This window comes from Myxocyprinus asiaticus, chromosome 8 (genome assembly GCF_019703515.2).
Source record: "Myxocyprinus asiaticus isolate MX2 ecotype Aquarium Trade chromosome 8, UBuf_Myxa_2, whole genome shotgun sequence".
Taxonomy (NCBI): Eukaryota; Metazoa; Chordata; class Actinopteri; order Cypriniformes; family Catostomidae; genus Myxocyprinus; species Myxocyprinus asiaticus.
The window spans coordinates 47,585,381-47,604,126 of NC_059351.1; the positions used below are offsets into that span (position 1 = coordinate 47,585,381).

The 18,746-nt window shown below is 35.0% G+C and overlaps 1 protein-coding gene across 3 annotated transcripts in view; it reads left to right on the forward strand.

Annotated features, from left to right (window-relative positions):
- Window positions 1-13,762: 13,762 nt before the first annotated feature.
- LOC127445071 (lymphoid enhancer-binding factor 1-like) overlaps window positions 13,763-18,746 on the forward strand; it is a 53,027-nt gene continuing 48,043 nt past the window's right edge. For all 3 annotated transcript variants that reach the window (XM_051704825.1, XM_051704826.1, XM_051704827.1), the window contains exons 1-3: window positions 13,763-14,311; window positions 15,816-15,882; window positions 16,875-17,002. In XM_051704825.1, coding sequence (XP_051560785.1) covers window positions 14,108-14,311; window positions 15,816-15,882; window positions 16,875-17,002 — 399 coding nt within the window. In that variant the 5' untranslated portion in view covers window positions 13,763-14,107. The remainder of the gene's footprint in view (window positions 14,312-15,815; window positions 15,883-16,874; window positions 17,003-18,746) is intronic.

Here is an 18,746-nt window from a genome sequence, read left to right on the forward strand (position 1 = left end):
CATTAATAAACTTTATTTGACTTAAAATCAAGAGGTTCTGTTATGTACCCTTGACACTGAATCATTATACGCCAACACTGACCATCAACATGGCCTTGATACATTGGAATATTATTTTAATAGTAGACCAATACAAAAACTAGTCAATCTGGCCTCTTTTTCGATGACACTCAATACCTTCAGGTCTCTGGGACTGCAATGGGCACTAAAACGGCCCCTAGATTTGCATGTCTTTTTGTAGGGAAATTAGAACAGATGGTTCTATATGATGCACACACAAAAAAAATATCCTTTCTATTCACATATCATCTCTTGGAAACGTTATATTGATGATGTTTTCTAATTATGGGAAGGACCAGTTATCTCTTGGATTTTACTCAATTCCTAAATGTGAATTTTTCTGGACTGAAATTTTTCTTGAATTACAACATTGATGAAATACATTTTCTGGATATAAATGTTAAAAGAAAGGACTTATCTCTTCATTATATACTAATCCTACAGATATGAATACACTTTTACATGCAGATAGTTTTCATCCCATCTCTTTAAAGAAAAGCCGATCAGTCAATTAACTAGACTGAAGAGAATCTGTGAGACAATGCTGACTTCGAGAAAGAAAAAAAGAATATGTTTCTAAATTTATAAAAGAAATTATAGGGAAGATTGGTGAAATAATGCAGTTAAAAAAACAATCAAAAAGTCAGGAAATGTATTTTGGCCCCTAAAAATACATCTAGGCCCAATCCAGACCTGATTTTTTGTACTACTTACACTCCAAAAACTATTAATATTAGATATGGGATACAAAAACACTGGTATGTCCTTCAAAGTGATTTGACTTTGATACATTCAAAAGTATGCCACTGGTTACCTACAAAAGGGCCAAAAACATACAAAATAGAGTTGTAAACGCCTGTCCATCAAAAGAAACTTCTTTTAATACTCTTACAGGTCATATTCCAACAGGTAACTTTAAATGTGGCAATTGTACTAACTCAATTTACTAAGAATGTAAAATGTTTCAATCATCCTATAAATTATAATTGTATAGACATAAAAAGTTTTATAACATGCAAAACTAGAAATGTGATCTACATTATTCAATGTCTGTGTAAAATGCTTTATGTTGGAGAAACATCTCGCCCTTTAAAGGAGCGAATGACAGAACATAGAAGCACAATAAAAAGGAATGATAAAAACATCCAACCATCCATTTTCATCCTTTTTCTTCTTGGGTACTGAACAAATAAAGCCTAGTATGAGAGGTGGGGATATTGATCTTGTATGGAAAAAGAGAGAAGCTTTTTGGATTTTTTTACTTTTCCGTAAAAGTGTATTTCCAAGGGAGATGAATGAGGATTTTTCTTTGAAGGAATTTTTGTAATAATTTTTGTAATCATGATGGTTCTTATGTTTGTTGAAAACAATTGTCTGCATTTATATAAAAAAAATGTTTATATATATATATATATATATATATATATATATATATATATATATATATATAGGGATTAAATTCCAGAGCCCAAAATGATTGGTTGTTCAAGTGTACTTTCATTGGTCAGAGTTGTTTTAAATGTGTCACAATGTCTTGTGTTTTTAATCTTAATCATGATGAAGGCCTACGTGCCGAAATCCATCAATTTATGTGGATTCATACAGCTAAGGGGCTAACCAAAATTTTAAGCTAAGTTTAAATGTTTAAAAACAACATTTATTTTCAGGCATTTTGCCAACTCAAATGTGGATGTTTCTGTAGAATGACCCAGGTACCCATTGTGACAACCTCCCCTGTATAGTGTGACAACATGCTCTGCTTTTTTTTCTTTCTTGTTTCTGGGCAATACTGGGGGAAATTTTGGATTGCTTTTTTCTAGCTTTAAAGTATGTGCCTTTTCGGAAATGTACTTTCAAACAAAAACCTACCCTTAATACAGCACATACTGTATAATTTTGCTTGGGGAAAACCTATAATATTCATTTTCCCCAAAATTAAAATCAATCCTGATCTTTAAAGGTAATGTTTGAACCATGTCTGTTGTTTTCCTCTTCTCTGTTAGTCATCATTTCATCTAAGAAATATTCTCCTGGCAATCTGCATCACATTTTAAACGCCGCAAACCCAAAATCACAGCTAAATATTAACTCTGGTTTTTACCTCCCCTCCTTCATTCAAGCAGTTATCTATCTGACATTGTTCATCTCAATTAACTGAGTAAGCATTTAAACGATGATGAGTCATATAATGAGAGCAATTGTGCAGGCAACTTTTAAACAACACTGACATAGTTTCTCTTCATTGTAGGGACTGTTGAGAGAGTACCTAGTCTTTACAATAATTATATTGGTGCTCTAACAACAGTGTTTAATAAAAATAGCTTTGCAATGCTGAAGGGTTAATGAAAGGGTTAGTAAAATAGAGAAGCGGTATGAGTGGCGGACTGAAAAATAAGTAGAAATATACTGTACATAGACGAGATTTATGAGAAATATCTGTAATTAGGTAGTTGATGTGAAATGTGTATTTTAACCAACATTAAAATTTTAGGTTGGAAATTATATTAATGTATAAGGTAACGTTTATATTTTAAGAGCTGTTACTGGTCACAGTTTCTTTTTTACAAAATGTTCACAATTTTAATCATCTTTTTGCCTTCACAATTTTGTGCTTGTATGTGTGTGTTTGTGTGACAAATACATTACAAGTACAAATATTCCATGTAGTCTCTCAACTAATCTGAGGTCATAACTACATGCATGATAATTTCTAAAAGAACAAAATGCTATTTTTTCCAATAGGTGGTTTAAAATATAGTTTTAGATGGAGTTTAGCATGCCACAAGGCAAGACATTGCCAAAACTTGTAAAATTCCCAAAATTCATATGAACATAACAGATAAACATACCTTATATTTTGGAGGAATATCATCAACACCAATGCTAAATTAGAATCTGGGGATGATCTGAATGTTTGCATGTGTGATACGGTGCACAAATTTTCCAACACAACCCTGTCTGAGGTTGAATCAGTTCTCTCCAGACATACTTTATCAAAGTCATGCCGTTTACTAAATGCTCAAAAGATGAAGAAATTGAGAGAGACCACTGGGGAGGCATGTTTATGGCAGTGAGGCGAGAAATCAAAGCTAGGACACAGCACATGGGAGAACAGTGAGGAGGTGAGAGGAGATGGGAGGAAAGCCGATCGGTCGATGAGGAGGAGATAGAGGAAAGAGGAAGGCAGAGCGATGAGATAGAACAGTGGCCCATGGGAAACAGGAAGGACATCGGAGTGCATGCGCGCCAGCATAAACACTGTAAACAAACTCGTTGTGGCCACAGGGTCCTCCAGAAATGCTCCCTGTTTACCCACGAATCCTCTTGTCGAAGGAACGATTCATCGTCCAATGAAAGGCAGCAAATATTTACAGAACCCTGTGCAGACGATGCTGTGGTGTTGTGCTAAATCATGAAAGGACTCTTTGATTTCTGTATTCCCTTGGCCATTGATGATAGGGATTAAACAGACAGATGGTTAAGTAAGTAATGATTAGACAGGGAGTGTAAGGGGAGGGGCCTAATCTAAGAGGAGGGGTCGGGGGTTGTGGGGGGGGGTGGAGGTGGGTATGGAGGGTAGGGACAATTTTAGTGAGAAAGATGGAAGGATCACTTGCATGAGCAAGGAGTCTGTATTTTACACATTTCACCAAGACAAATGTGATTATAATTTCACAATTGTGAAAAAGTGAATTCGATCATTAGTCATACTGTTTTCAGACATATGTGTGATTTTCAGGTATTCCTAAAAGAACTACATTGACACCTGGGATTTCTCATACTGGGGTCAAGGAGTTTGATCATTAATAAGATTTTTGGCTTCTTTGTTTTCAGTGATGTTGGCTTCAGGGATGCTTCTTGAGCTTAAATGGGCGTTATCAGTGAAGAATAGCAAATACTTAGCAGTCTTAAGACATGTCAGTATTATCAATGAGTTTAAGAACAACACTATAATTTGCACTAAATCACTGCTATGATTATCTCTCTTGAATGAGATTTTTGTGGGCCTGGGCCTAATACATTTAGATTTAATATATCCCCCTAAGTAGATAAGTACCCTAAATACCAATTTTACCTTTTACCAATGCAAAAGGGCAAATAACAGCTAATTTGAATCAAACTATGGGCATCATATGGACAAAGGAAGGACATTTATATGGGATTTATTTGACTGATACAATACAATACAATACAGTTTAACTTTATTGTCAACCGTAGTTTAATTTTGCCTTTGACCACACCTGCAACATTTACGTCAAACATTAAAAACAAATACAATAAAATTAGTAAAACATTCTAATAAAGTTAATGATGAAAATTCTATCTGAACTGCCGGTTTATATCCAAAACGCACATAAACACAGTATAAAAGTAATCCATAAGACTCCAGTGGTTAAATCCATATCTTCTGAAGCGATATGACAGGTGTGGGTAAGAAACAGATCAATATAAATTATCCTCCCTGAATGCAAATCACCAAAAACAAAAGAAGAATGTGAAAGTAAAAGTTAAAAGTGGAGAGTTATAGTAAAAAGGACTTAAATATTGAACTGTTTCTCACCCACACCTTTCATATCACTTCAAAATATTTAAGGATTTAACCGCTGAAGTCTAATGGATTACTTTTTTACTGTATTTGTGTGCATTTTGGAGCTTCAAAATTTTGGCACCCATTCACTTGCATTGTATGGACCTACAGAGCTGAGAAATTCTTCTAAAAATCTTAATTTGTGTTCAGGTGAAAAAAGAAAGTCAAATACATCTGGGATGGCATGAGGGTGAGAAAATGATGAGAGAATTTTCATTTTTGGGTGAACTATCCCTTTAAAGGGTTGCATATCGGACGCATCTGGCGGACGACACACAGCATCCTAAAATTTTAAAACATCATTTTCTATAAATGTTTACACAATGTCCGACATGATCACACAGGGAGTCTGCATGTTGTTTCCGAGAGTTCCAGTACCCTAGCATCGGACATATTATATCGACTTATTGACAAGTTGCATCTCCTATCAGACATTTTTGCATCGGCTCAAGTGTGTTTACCTTCCCTTGTGGGCAGTGTTTCAGATTCTGGTAAGCGCAGACCAGTTTTAGCTAAAGAAAAGTCAACCTGCTGTTTCCAGTTTCACTGTGAGTTCAGTCTGCAACGTCAGCGCCCAGCTATAACTTCAGATGCTGCTCAAAATCCTACCGCACCACTTACCGCCGCTCACATAGTTTTCCATAAAATTCCATTATATTTGTCCCAAATCTTTATCAAGGGAGATACTAACTTCAGTCTAGGGAGATAGGAAGATACATTGTCTATGAATTTCAAGGCTACATATGGAGAAATTGCATAATAAAGAAAAATGTACAAGCAGGCTTACTTGGTACTTCACTGGGATTTGGCTATTAATAACTCATAGTAGGTCTGTCTTGAAAAGTCCATACGTTATTATCACTTAAAATCAAATTGTGCTCCCAGGACCCTTCTGTTGCAGTATAAATTATTTTCTGTCTCAGCATCAAATTGCGATGCTATATTGCTTCTTATTGGAAAAAACTGTCATGCTATTGAACAATGAAGCTAAGTATGAGTGTTGCTAATGGTCGTTAGCTACTCCCCAACACTCCCATATAGATACAGTATATTCTATCACAGGTGTTTTTGTCAAATGGTTTCTGACCAAAGCAGCTTTGAAAAAAGCTTTTATTTTGTAGTGATGATTAATTCATCAATATTGGATTTGTCTTTTGTCGTTACAAAAAAATACAAAAATCAGACAAAGGTGAGGAACCTCTGTTCCCACTGCAAACAATGAACAGAGCACATTTATTATTCATAGATATCGCTTTCTGCTATGACTTCAGCTCTTTGGATTCAGGCATTTCACCAGTGTATTTTACATCAGGCACTTGTCAAGGCTAAAAGAGATTATTGTGTTATTTGTTTCCTTCACATGTTGTTTGAACTGGGTCTTAAGACCCAAAAAATCACTCAAGGTGCTAAATAAGAACAAACTGATCGAGTGTCTGGGAAATCCCTCTGTCAAGCACCTTTGGGGAAAAAAGGGAAGAATGGAGAAATCAATCTGTACATTAGGTTATATTAGAAAACTCCATTTAATTACACACAAAACAATCTAGACAGATGTAATACTTGCAAAAAGCAGAACTAAAGTCAGATTAAAGGGATAGTTCACCCAGAAATGAAAAATCTCTCATCATTTACTCACCCTCATGCCATCCCAGATGTGTATGACTTTCTTTCTTCTGCTGAACACAAATAAAGATTTTTAGAAGAATATCTCAGCTCTGTAGGTCCTTACAATACAAGTGAATAGTGATCAGACTTTTGTAGCTCCAAAAATCACATAAAGCAAGCATAAAAGTAATCCATAAGTCTCCAGTGGTTTATTACTTTATTATTGTGCTGTCATGGAATTCATATTCACCCACCACCAAGGGCGTAGATTTGGCTTGAACATTGGGGGGGTTGCAGTGTGAAGCATTTACATGTTTCCATTGATCATGGCATAAATATTGGGGGGGTTGTACTTGCTTGTTTTGATTACTGGGAGGTCTGCAAGCCGATCCGGGCCCGACGAGATCTGAAAAACTGCCGGTTTTGGGTCTGTTTTTCAAACATGACTTCGAGTTCTGGTTTGCAATTAATGAAAAAATAAACAGACATACATAACTTGCTTCGCTCACACACTCTCACTCTCTTTGAAACACATAAACAGACAAGTTAGGAGCTGTTCACACTGAACATGTTTTATCTGTGCATGTGCTGTGTTTTACAATTGTTTTACTATTTAAACACGCGCTGAACGGGTCTTTGACTGACACTGATGATGATGGTCCTTGATGTTTGATCTGTAGATGACCCGCTTGATGAATGTATGTGTGTGTGTATGTGTGTGCGCACTTGATTACTAATGGAACTGGGGTTCTGTGACTCCTCAGTAGGGCGGCAATGACCTTTGACACCTTCCCAGCAGGTTTTGACACAAACCCAATGTGTTCTTCAATAACGCGGCAGGATAAAAAGACAAATGCATTATGGGCTGCTGGTGGACTTCCTCTCTGAAGCTGAGCACAGGCTTTGGAAATTACACTGGGTTGCCTACGATGTAAGCTCTACTAATATCAAATAGTTTCACTCACAAACCACAAGTTCACATTCTAACAGCACATATGCCGCAGTTCTTACTTTCTTTGCTATTTGATGTATTGATTCATCTCTGTTTTTTTGTTTAAATTGAGTCAGTGGTAATGAAATGGCACCATAGTTCTTCTAAAAGTCAAGCTTGAAGGTTGAAGCTTTATGGCTGCTTTCTGCAACAATGCAAATCATGACTTAAGTCTCAAAGTGGTATGTTTTTGGCAATGGCAGAAAGGGGAAATTGCTGGAATTTTGGATTTCCTTTTGTATTACTGTATTTTTTCCACTAGAGGAAAACTGTTATTCATCAAAAACTGAAGTTAATCAAAGTAAATCTTTGTTTCCCGAACAATACAAAAGTCTTTATATGTAGCAATAGCCAAGACTTTAATGTATGTGGCTATGCAGAAATAGACTTTCAAAAATAAACCCACCCTGAGAAATATTCACTGAAGTAAGAAGTGTGATAATTAATTACATTAGCTTCAGTCTCACTTATATATTATGTGATATATAATATATATGTATATGGTTCAATGATGTGACAATTTTCTGTCTATTTAGTTATTCAAAATACATAAAATTGCAATTCACACAAAACAAATAGTAGAGTATACCTCTTCTATGATGCTTTCATGTTTTCAGATTTTTTCAGTTACTGAGTTTAAAGCCATTTGGAATTTTTTGGGGGGGCTTAATTAAAAAGTCATGTGGTGTAACCGTGTGGAGACAGTAAATAAAATTGAAGTCTCATCAAAAGCTGAAATTCTTGAAAAAAATAAATGTTGGCATGAGTAATATTTAATATTATTTCTTAAAAAAAAAAAAAAAAAAAAATATATATATATATATATATATATATATATATATATATATATATATATATATATATATATATATATATATATACCGCATATATTATTATTATTATCATCATTATTATTAATGATTAATTTATGTACAATCACATGTATTCAATGTGCAAGGAATGATTTGAATACCTTTTACTTAATGGTTACACCGCATGAAAAGTAATTAAATATATATGTATATATATATATATATATATATATATATATATATATATATATATATATATATATATATATATATATATATATATATATATTTTTTTTTTTTTTTTTAAATTATTTATTTATTTATTTATTTATTTTTATTTTTTCAAACGTTTATGAAATAAACATAGACAAAACGTTTATATTTCTACCTTGAACAACCTTATTTGTCAATGACCCATGCATTATACACACCAGCAGGTATGCTATAGTTGTTCCTAAAATGCCTTACATGCCTTTTTGTAAGTCTTTATTATTTAATTTTCATTAAGACTTTTCGTTGAGCTTCAGTGTATTAAGCTTGTCAAGAATGAATGTGTGTAGGTGTGGAAAGCATTAACCCAGCATTGCAAATTTCCCCTGTTCCTTGCTCCATCCAGAATATGATTTGATTTTAATAACAGTATGTCTGCTTCTCGCTGTGTTATAAATCAGCAGATCACAGGACAGACGTGGAGCTGAATGCTTCACTCATCCCCTCCAGACACTTTCCCTTCCTCTGAACATCACCTGTGTTCCCACCAATAAAAGACAAGCAAAAATCATCTCTCACCTTAGACCTCACCCACGACTAACTCTTCATCATCTTCTGACTGATAAATGACTTTCTTTCCCCCCTCTCAACTTTAATTGTAAGCTCTTTTCATCTTAATGTGATGTTTGTTTCCTGTCGTTTATTAGGCGGTCACTAGGAGCTGCACAGCTATAATTTTAGATTCAGTGGAGTTGTCAGAACTGAGGCAGGTGGAACAACTGCTGGATCGTCTGCCAGCTTTATCATGGAGAGCAGAAGGTGAGGTTTCACTGTACTGTACTATAGTCTCAATCATTTATATTTATGTATTTGGCAGACAATTTTTTACAACTTTTACAATACATTCAAGTTATACATTTTTTTTTTTTATTGGTCAGGTTGTGTGCTCCAGGGGAATCAAACCCATGACTTTGGAATTGCTAACAACATGCTCACATATTCTGGAAATCATGTTTTTATATTTATTTTATTTAATCAGGGCAATTTTTCTCGAATTTGTCACGAGGACACAATCTTTTCAATCAAGCACGCTGTACCAGTTAAGATATATAAAGAAAACTCTTGAAATTGTGCTTTTTTAATTTATGTAATTGTTCAAATTTGCTGATAGGACACATACTTCTGTCAGCGTTCCTCCTTCTCACTTGTAAACAGCACAGCTCTTTTGGCTGTGATGCACGTGCCTCAGTTTTTGCGTGTCTCACGTGCCAACGTGATTACGTCACATGCGCATACCGCAGTTAAAAAAATGCTTACATCTTGGTTTTTTTCGCACCAAAAGTGAACATTTTTAACAGCTGGACTCATATGGATAACTTTTATGCTGACTGTCTGTAATTTTTGGAGTTTCAAAAGTCAGATCACCAACCACTTGATTTTAAGGACACTTTTTTTTCTCACTGAATATCCTGTTTTTCTTGCTTTAGATATATGTCACATTACAGAGGTAAAATGGGTTGTAAATGCTATTTCATGTTTGTTTTAAAATAATTCTGTCATTTTAACAGAACACACCATAAATTATGATTACACATAGAATTAATTTAGTTTTTTATTGATCTACATCAACGAATGAACAGCATTTTTAAAAACCAAATCAGCTAATTTCCCTCCCACTATACAGTATATAGGTCAGTCCTGTCCTCAGATTACAGTTAAACCAAATTATTAATCTGCAGTCCCTGATCAATATCTACACATTCATGAGCATCACAGCAAGAAGGCAATCTTTTCTGAATTTCTCTGCTGAACCAAACACTCTAATTCTCCTCTACATTAGTGGCACTATGATAAATTATGCTGTGTTATGGATACATTCCTGGTCCTTCAAGGTTATATAACATTCGGTATGCAGTAGAAGTGTGAGAGACAACTAAATTCAGGTCAGGACACAGCAGGAGGCTTTCCTTTTCATGTTTGATCCAGAGGGTTCACTTCTGCAAACTCATTAAGACAGAAATGCAAATGAACTTCTCTTTTAGGATATTTCTAATTTTTTTAAATAAAAAAATAAAATAAAAAAGGCAATTATTGTGCCTAGTTACTGTAAAAGAAAAATACTGTGTGCTCTGAAATTGTAGCACTGCCCTTAAACAGCACATCCTTGGTTCCACCACTGTACAAAGTTTGGATGTTTGCATTACGTAAAGCACTTAAATGACGCATACGCTGTATGTTGTCTTTTGAAGTCCCGCTGGAATGTGGATTGACGTACATTCTTGTGCTGATGACCTGGTTACATTCAGGTGTTCCTAAGGCTGGCAAATAAAGTGAATTTGATTATGATTTTGATAATAGTGGCATTCTGGTGTTTCTTGACATAGAGCTAATTTACTATACAAAAAATAAGCTGATTGATTGCTTGACTGAATTGCATTTAAAAAGAGAAACCATGTCTTCATTAAATCAAATAAAACATACACATAATACAGTCTGAGACCCATGTATGAGAAAGTTTTTATAGGAAACTCTGCATTAACTCATGATTTGAACTATGCTGACACTTATGCCGACTTCATGGATTGTAAATATGCGTATTTTGTGTGTAATAGTATTTTGTTTACTGTTATCTCTATTCATATGCATTTATTCTTTTGGCAGATACTTGTAAATTGACTTACAGTGCATTCAAGGTATACATTTTTATCAGTATATTTGGGAAAAGAACTGGTTGTTTCAGAGAATTTCGCCTGCTCTTTGCCCATATTTTTAATTTGTGCTCAATCTGTGATTAGGTAGATTTGCCAATACTGATGACAGAATTCTAGCATGTTTTGTTATGTGTCCACCCTGTTTAAAATTGCATTAAAAATTAAAAATAAAAAAAAAAAAAAAGCATCAAAAACACCAATATTTTATGTATTTACATATTTGACACAATTCAGAGTATAGAAACATTAAACAATTTTCCAGATTCTGCAATTATTTATGTATGCATTTATTTATTTATTTGAATTTTTGCAGTTCAGCAAAACTTTTTCTACAGCAAACTCAAAGATATGGAATTAATAGCCTTGTTTTTTGCATTTTGGTTATTGAGCCATACATTAAAAATGCATTAAAATAAAATGACACTATTTACAATAACAACATCTGCCCTGTTATGCACGAATTTCATTTAAAACTGAAAGGTTAAACTGTTATAAGAGCCTCTGTCTGTGTGTGTGTGTGTGTGTGTGTGTGTGTGTGTGTGTGTGTGTGTGTGTGTGTGTGTGTGTTTGAGCCTCTTATGTCTTCTTGCTGTTTACATCAGTTCTTTCTTTACTATGTATATGTTACTATGTTACTATATATATATATATATATATATATATATATATATATATATATATATATATATATATATATATATATATATATATATATATATATATATATATATATATATATATATATATATATATATATATATATATATATATATATATATATATATATATATATATATATATATATATATATATATATATATATATATTTTTTTTTTTTTTTTTTTTTTCAGTATGTGTGTTCCCTGTGAATAGAATCAGCCATTCAGTGCATTTATTGTGCACTCTGGCAATCTAATTAATTCGTTTTCAAACTGGTAAATTTGCCAGTATTGATGACAGAATTCCAGCATGCTTTTCTGTGTACACCCCATTTTAAAATAAAATACCCATGCATTAAAATAAATTCCCAGCGTTTACATTACAGACATATCTGCCCCGTTATGCATACATTTCATTTTGAATCTGAAAGGTTCGATTGTTATTCTAGGAGTCAGTCTCGGTGAGTGTGTGTGAGCATGTGTGTGTGTTTAATGCTCAGTTTTCCGCTACACTCTGAAATGCGGCCAGTCCCGTCTCTCTCTCCCTCCCTCTCCCTCTCTCTCTCTCTCTCTCTCTCTCTTGAATCCACATTCGGGTTCCAAATCCAAAGCCTTTGATCTTTCTCGCTGTGTCTCCTTTACCCGGAAGAGAACCGTCGCTTTCCCTCTCAGCTGGGATGAAGGCGCGCGTGGAAATATTGGCCCGTCTCCATCCACGCGCCAAATATGGGCATACAAAGACTTGGGATGAAAGAGGCCGCTGCCGCCAGATCAAAGGCAGCCAAGGCTCCGCCCACTAACCCCACCTCCGCCTGCTTTATAAAGATCTGCCTCCCACTCCAAACTTATTCTCACGCAAGCCATAGAAACACTGTTTTTCCTTCCCCCTTCTTGTTTTCTGCTATACTTGAGGTTCTGAGTTTCATATATTAATCTCGAACAGATTCAGCAAATCTGGTTGCATTTATGGTTTATTTATCGCATATAAACTAAACAATTTCTTACATTTTGCTTTGCTGCAAAATGATGACCAATTTGAGTTCTGGCGCTTTTTAATTTAAATACAGAAGCACCTTTGGTACGTCACAATGTCAAAATCTGCCATATACCTTTTATTTTTCCTCGTCACATTTTAGGGAATTCAGCATTATTAAATGTTCAAGTTTATTTTGGAATGCGTTTAATAGTTCTGTCTTATTAATTTGAAATAATTCATATGTATGCAAAATAAATTATTTTAGTTGTACACTACAAGTGCAAATTGCGATCTTACAACAGTAGAAATGCCATAAACTGCATATAGTAAACCATTAGTTAATTATATTATCTTTATTAAAATATGCTTAAAAACACTAAACATTTTAACATGAGAGGAACCATCTTCAACAGCATTCAAATATGATTTAAATATTCATTAATCAAGCAATATTCAAGAGTGACAGAGGTCACACTTATTACCTTTTTTAAAAAATTTTTTTTAAATGGAAACAAACATATAAATGATCCCCACAACCTCCAATGATCTTTTCAAAAGGGGTCTCATCCTCCACTGTGCAACTGATTAAATAAGATTTATACATAATTTGCAACTTAATGCATATAGGCCATACGTATCAGCTGGTCATTGTTATTTTCTATCTGTATATAGTCTATTATTACATAGCAATTGTAACACTTTTTGTTTTCCTTTAAACAGTCATTTATTATGATGATTTTAAGCTCGATTTGTGTGTGTGTGTGTGTGTGTTTGTGTGTGCTTTAGAAATCTTGCAAAGCAAAAAACACCCCATACACACCCAAAAGATTTAATCCAGGACTTTTTATTTCAGAATAATATTGGTGTCTTTTACCTCCTCCTTTCCCTATTATTATTATTATTATTATTATTACTACTACTATTTTCCTCTGTGCCCATTTGTTAGAAGAGAAGTATAAAATCCCCTCTTTACTTTCCTCAGGAGTGTCAGTCAATCGGTGTGTGTGTGTGTGTGTGTGTGTGTGTGTGTCAGTCAGAGCGGCGGCTTCTCTTTCATCTCCATACTCAGCCAGAGAGCAGGGGGAGGAGTACATACTACACTCTCTCCAGCCCAACATTACTCTCAGTCAGTCTCTGCTACGCTCTTTTCTGAAGAGGGACACCTTATGTACCCAAGAATCCAAACGGGAATGACACACCGCATCTTTTGGTTTGTTTTTTATTTCGGGAACAGTCAAGCCTGCATTTATCTTAACTTCTGACTTTTTACAGAACTCCAAGGAGCCGTACTCTAACTTTCAACACTCGCTTTTTAAAGATCCGGCGTCTTTTCCATTTGGATACAGTCAAATCAGCGCGCTCTTGTTGCTGTTGACCAACACACACACACACGCGCGCGCGCGCGCGTTTTGGAGTGCGCTCGGGGTTTGTTTTCCACGCTTTTCGTGTTTCGGGCGTTTTTAGGGTGAGGGGGGACTTTCATTCACCCGAAAAAATGCCACAATTGTCGGGTGGTGGAGGTGGCGGCGGGGACCCGGAGCTCTGCGCCACCGACGAAATGATCCCGTTCAAAGACGAGGGAGACCCGCAGAAGGAGCAGATCTTCGCGGAGATCAGTCACTCGGAGGAGGAGGGAGACCTGGCGGAGATCAAGTCATCTCTGGTCAACGAGACAGAAATCAGTCCCAACAGTCACGACGTGAGTAACACACGTGAAGCTTCTGGAGAAACTAAAAGGAACTTTTCGTGTCGGAGCGGTGTTACAAGTTTATATTTTAACCTGTCTTGTGTGGTTCGGTTTTATCTAAGATAGTTAGAACTGCACGTGCAACGACAACAAACTTATTATTTTGATCCACTGTCCTTATTTGAGCTAGAAAAAAAGGTACTAAAAAGGTCTTGTTGATCAATAGCTCTTTTACCTATTGATTATAAAAATCAAATAGGCTGCTTTTCCCAATAAAGACAAATGTTATTTTTATACAAATTTTATTTATAACAAAAAGCCTAATAATAATAATAATAATCATTAATATTATTAATAATAATAATTGTACGTATTATTATTGCTAATGATGATAATAATTATTTATAAAGATAATTTAGAGATTAATATAAACAGTTTATTGTTATTATTATTGAAATGATTTATTGTGATTAATAATTTAAAATTAATTCAAGAAACGATTAATTAAAGGAAAACCTGCTCAATAATTTCGTGCAACACGCACATATTTTAATACATAGCTCATCATGTGTCCGCTTGTTTTTCATTTATTATGATATCCTGTTATCTATACGATGAATCAATATGAGACTGCAATATGCAATTTTTACCTCTTTTATTTATTATTTTGTTGTTTTTAATCAGTATACCACATTTATGCCACACAAGTGTTTTCCTGTGCATAACATAAATTATATTTTGCAGTTACAAAGCAATTACAAATGATCAAAATGAAACAACAATGGTATATCCATCAGAATTTTTGTTGAGCTCTTGTCAGATTTGTGCACTTTATTATTACTATTATTATTTAATTTCATATCAGTATTTTTGTTGCTTTTCCGTGAGTGTGTGTGTATATAAGTTATTCTTTTTCTTCGTACTTGGTCATGTATAGCTACAAAGTCAAATGAATTGAAGAATAATACAGTGCTATAGGGTTTGTTATTTCCCCCTGTCATCAACAGCATGCAGGGTTATAGCATGACACCAGAAAGAACAAACTGATGGGCTGAATGTTAATTGGGAAAGCAGTGCAGATCCCTGACTCTGCTGGAAGGCATCCTGAGGGAGCTGAACTCCAAATGCAGTTTATTTCCCTGCACCTCTGATTCATAATGCACAGTGAAACAAGAATAGCAAAGCATTTCTTTTTCTTCCTTAACATATTGCTTTTATGGTCAGACTCCACACAAGAAAATGAAAATGCAGTGGAGTTAATCAGTGTGTGAACACTCGGTCCCTTATGTAAACTCTCAGCGAATGAAAAATAAAATCAAAACATGCTTTTCTCATGTCAACTTTTGTTTGAAGATTTCATATTTGAATACGTGTTTTCTTTCAAGAGCAGAAATGTTAAAAAGCTGCTTTTCCCCCTGTGTTTGTATGTTTCATCAGTGACATACAAAACATCAGAAATTAAGCAATTTTTTATTTTTTAATTAATAGGCAATCTGTCTTTTACATTTTTGAACAGGCAACTAGACAGTCCCAAATACCACCAGACTCTTACCATGAGAACCTTAGGGACCATCCGGACGATGGTAAGTCATATTATTTGAAATATTAATAACTTAGTTTTAGAAAAATAAGTGGTGTGCATTTGGTTTGCAAAATCATTGAATTGGTGCTCTGTTATGTTCAGAAACGTACAATAAATACGCTTGCAGAAAAAACATAACTATCAGTAATGATATAGCTAGCCATATTCATTTTTTTAAAATGAAATATTTGTGTCATTTTTTGTGTAGTAATGCATATGTATGCTGACATCAGCTTTCATTTTCTTTGTGATAAATATTGATAATGATTTAGATTTGATTTTATTATGTTTTTATTTATTAATTAAATATTTACAAAATTCCTAACAATGGCTCAGTGATAGGAATTTCACAGCCCACAGTCTCGTTTGGTGTCGACATGTAATGACATGTGCCAGGGAAGCTGTGAAGTGCCCCATCTTCCTCTGACATGCTGTCCTCCAAACACACCGTCTGAGGCCAGCATGTTGCTGTGATGGCCCGAAGTTCATTTGATCTCTGTTTGCACCCGGGACATTTTTATACCGAGCAGGGCGCTAGGGTCACAGTGAATTGACTTGATTGTCTTTTCCCCTTTGTTCTCTGCTTGCTGTGAATTAGGATGCAAATTTTCAGCTAAACACTTCACTGGCCTTTAAACGGCTCCCCTGTTTTAGATACTTGTTAGAAACTGCATTCTTTCCTGTTTAGCTTGTGTATCTGTTAACTTGAATTTAAAGTACAATAGGCTGCTCATTAGACAGTTCTTCAAGCAGTGCATTTTGATATAGGAATTTGTTCATGATTGTGCATTGGCACTAAGGGAGTTTTAGTTTTCTATGAATGGTAACCATAACTGTGAGTCTAATTAGAATTTTATGCAAAACTCCTGCAAACTTTTCATTTGATCACAAATACAATTTGTAAATCGAATAAACCAACTGGAAATTCATGCAGACTCTATATACAATCATCTTGAATTATTGGTTTATTTGGTTTAATTTATTCTCTTCCAGGCAAGCACCAAGACATGTACAGTAAAGGGCACCCATACTCCAGTTACCCAGGATACATCATGATGACCAATATGAACAATGAACCTTATATGAACAACGGCTCTCTCTCACCTCCCATTCCCAGAGTGGTGAGTTTCACCATGGCTGTTCGCTCCCCAGCCTTCCCTTGTTCCAAATCCAAGCCGGTCAAATATCACATTATTTTATTAGCACTGTCATATGTGAAAGTTTTTGAAACTTTTATTGCTTTATCTTTTTGTGGCGTGTGGGGTTACGATGTTATTTGCCAGTTGGCAGCGTGTCAGTGACTAATGCTGTGAACCTTATCTAGGCGACTGTTCTGTATTGGTGGAAGCGTAATGCACATGTATACGTTCTATTTGTTCCATGCATACGTTCCAGTATGGTTGATAAAGAGTCATTTAAATGAATGCTTGTACGTGTGTTTTGTAAGGATTGTTACATTTGCAAGCAGAAGTCATGAGTAGACGTTTACCAATTCTGGGTATTAATGTCATTTTGCACATTATTCATCATATGTCATCATGGACGTCTCGTCCATCCTTGCTGCATCTGTCTCTGTCTCGATTATTCTATAAAACGATTATTGATTGGGGGGGGGAGGGGTAAAAAAGAAAAGATTGTGGATACGCTAGCAGCTGTCCACTCTAATCCTGTTTGGTAGTTTTTGTGTGGCAAAGACTCCCTGTTTGGCAGTTGACTGGTGCCTGGAAGAGGCGGCCACTGTTGGCGGCTTTTCTCAGCTGAGCTCATCTCATCCATTGTTTGCACCAGCTCCACTCTCAGTCTGCAACCGTGCGATTACGGTTTGGTTTTGCTGTGTTTCACCTCTGTGGTGATTAAGCATGAATTGAAGAATATGCTGTAATTGACCTATAGTTGATCTAAGCATTTAGATTGGTTTAGATTAACAATGCAGTTTGTGAAAGATTCACATTTCGAGCTAAGTCAAAAGTTTGGACACAGCTACTTATTATTTAGTAAGACTATTTTCAACATTTTGGAGTCATTAAAACTCTGAAATACCACAAATGGAATATGGGAATTATGTTGTGACCAAATAGTGTTAATCAAATCAAAGCAATCTTATATTTGAGCTTCTTCAAAGTAGTCACCCTTTGTCTAGATTACAGTTCTGCGCATACAAAATCGTTTTTAAATTAATTTTAGTTGCTTAAAGAAATTCAAACGTGAGCGCAATATATATGTGTCTACAAAACTAATTTAAAGTATTTAAGCTTAAGCCTTTATATCACGAGAATCATAAATTCAGTCAATTTTTTAGGCCTCAATTAATTATTTACACTACGATAATCTTGCAACAAAAATTGCGTTATCATTTAGGAGGTAGCGTCACAAGAACATCCTTTCAAGTATTTTCAGCAATCATTCAGCTAGTCCAAAAAAAGAAAAAATCCCAAATAATAGCAATCTTTTTCATTTTCGCCTGACAATGATTTTGCAGAGTGATTGCAGAATTTTTGCAACTTACCTGAATATTCCCTTTTTGCTCTGTGTGCAATAAAACCACAATTATGCTTATCCATTTCCTCTCCCTCCTCCTCCTGTTGTCTCTCTCTCTTTGCTGTGGCTCAAATATTCGGACACAAGATCTCCAAGGTCTGGGATCGGTTTTCACTGTGATCAAAGGCATCTTCTCTCTCTCTTTTTTTTTTCTTTCTCTCTCCCTTTTATTCCCCTTAAGTTAGGGTTGATTTCCATTGGCCATGACATTCCAGTGTCTGAACTATCCAGTCATGAAGCAGCCAATTTTCTGGTGGTCAGCATTTTTTGGTGTTACTACCTGATGAAATACCAACGCTTCTTCCCATGGGTCACTGGTAGTGGCCA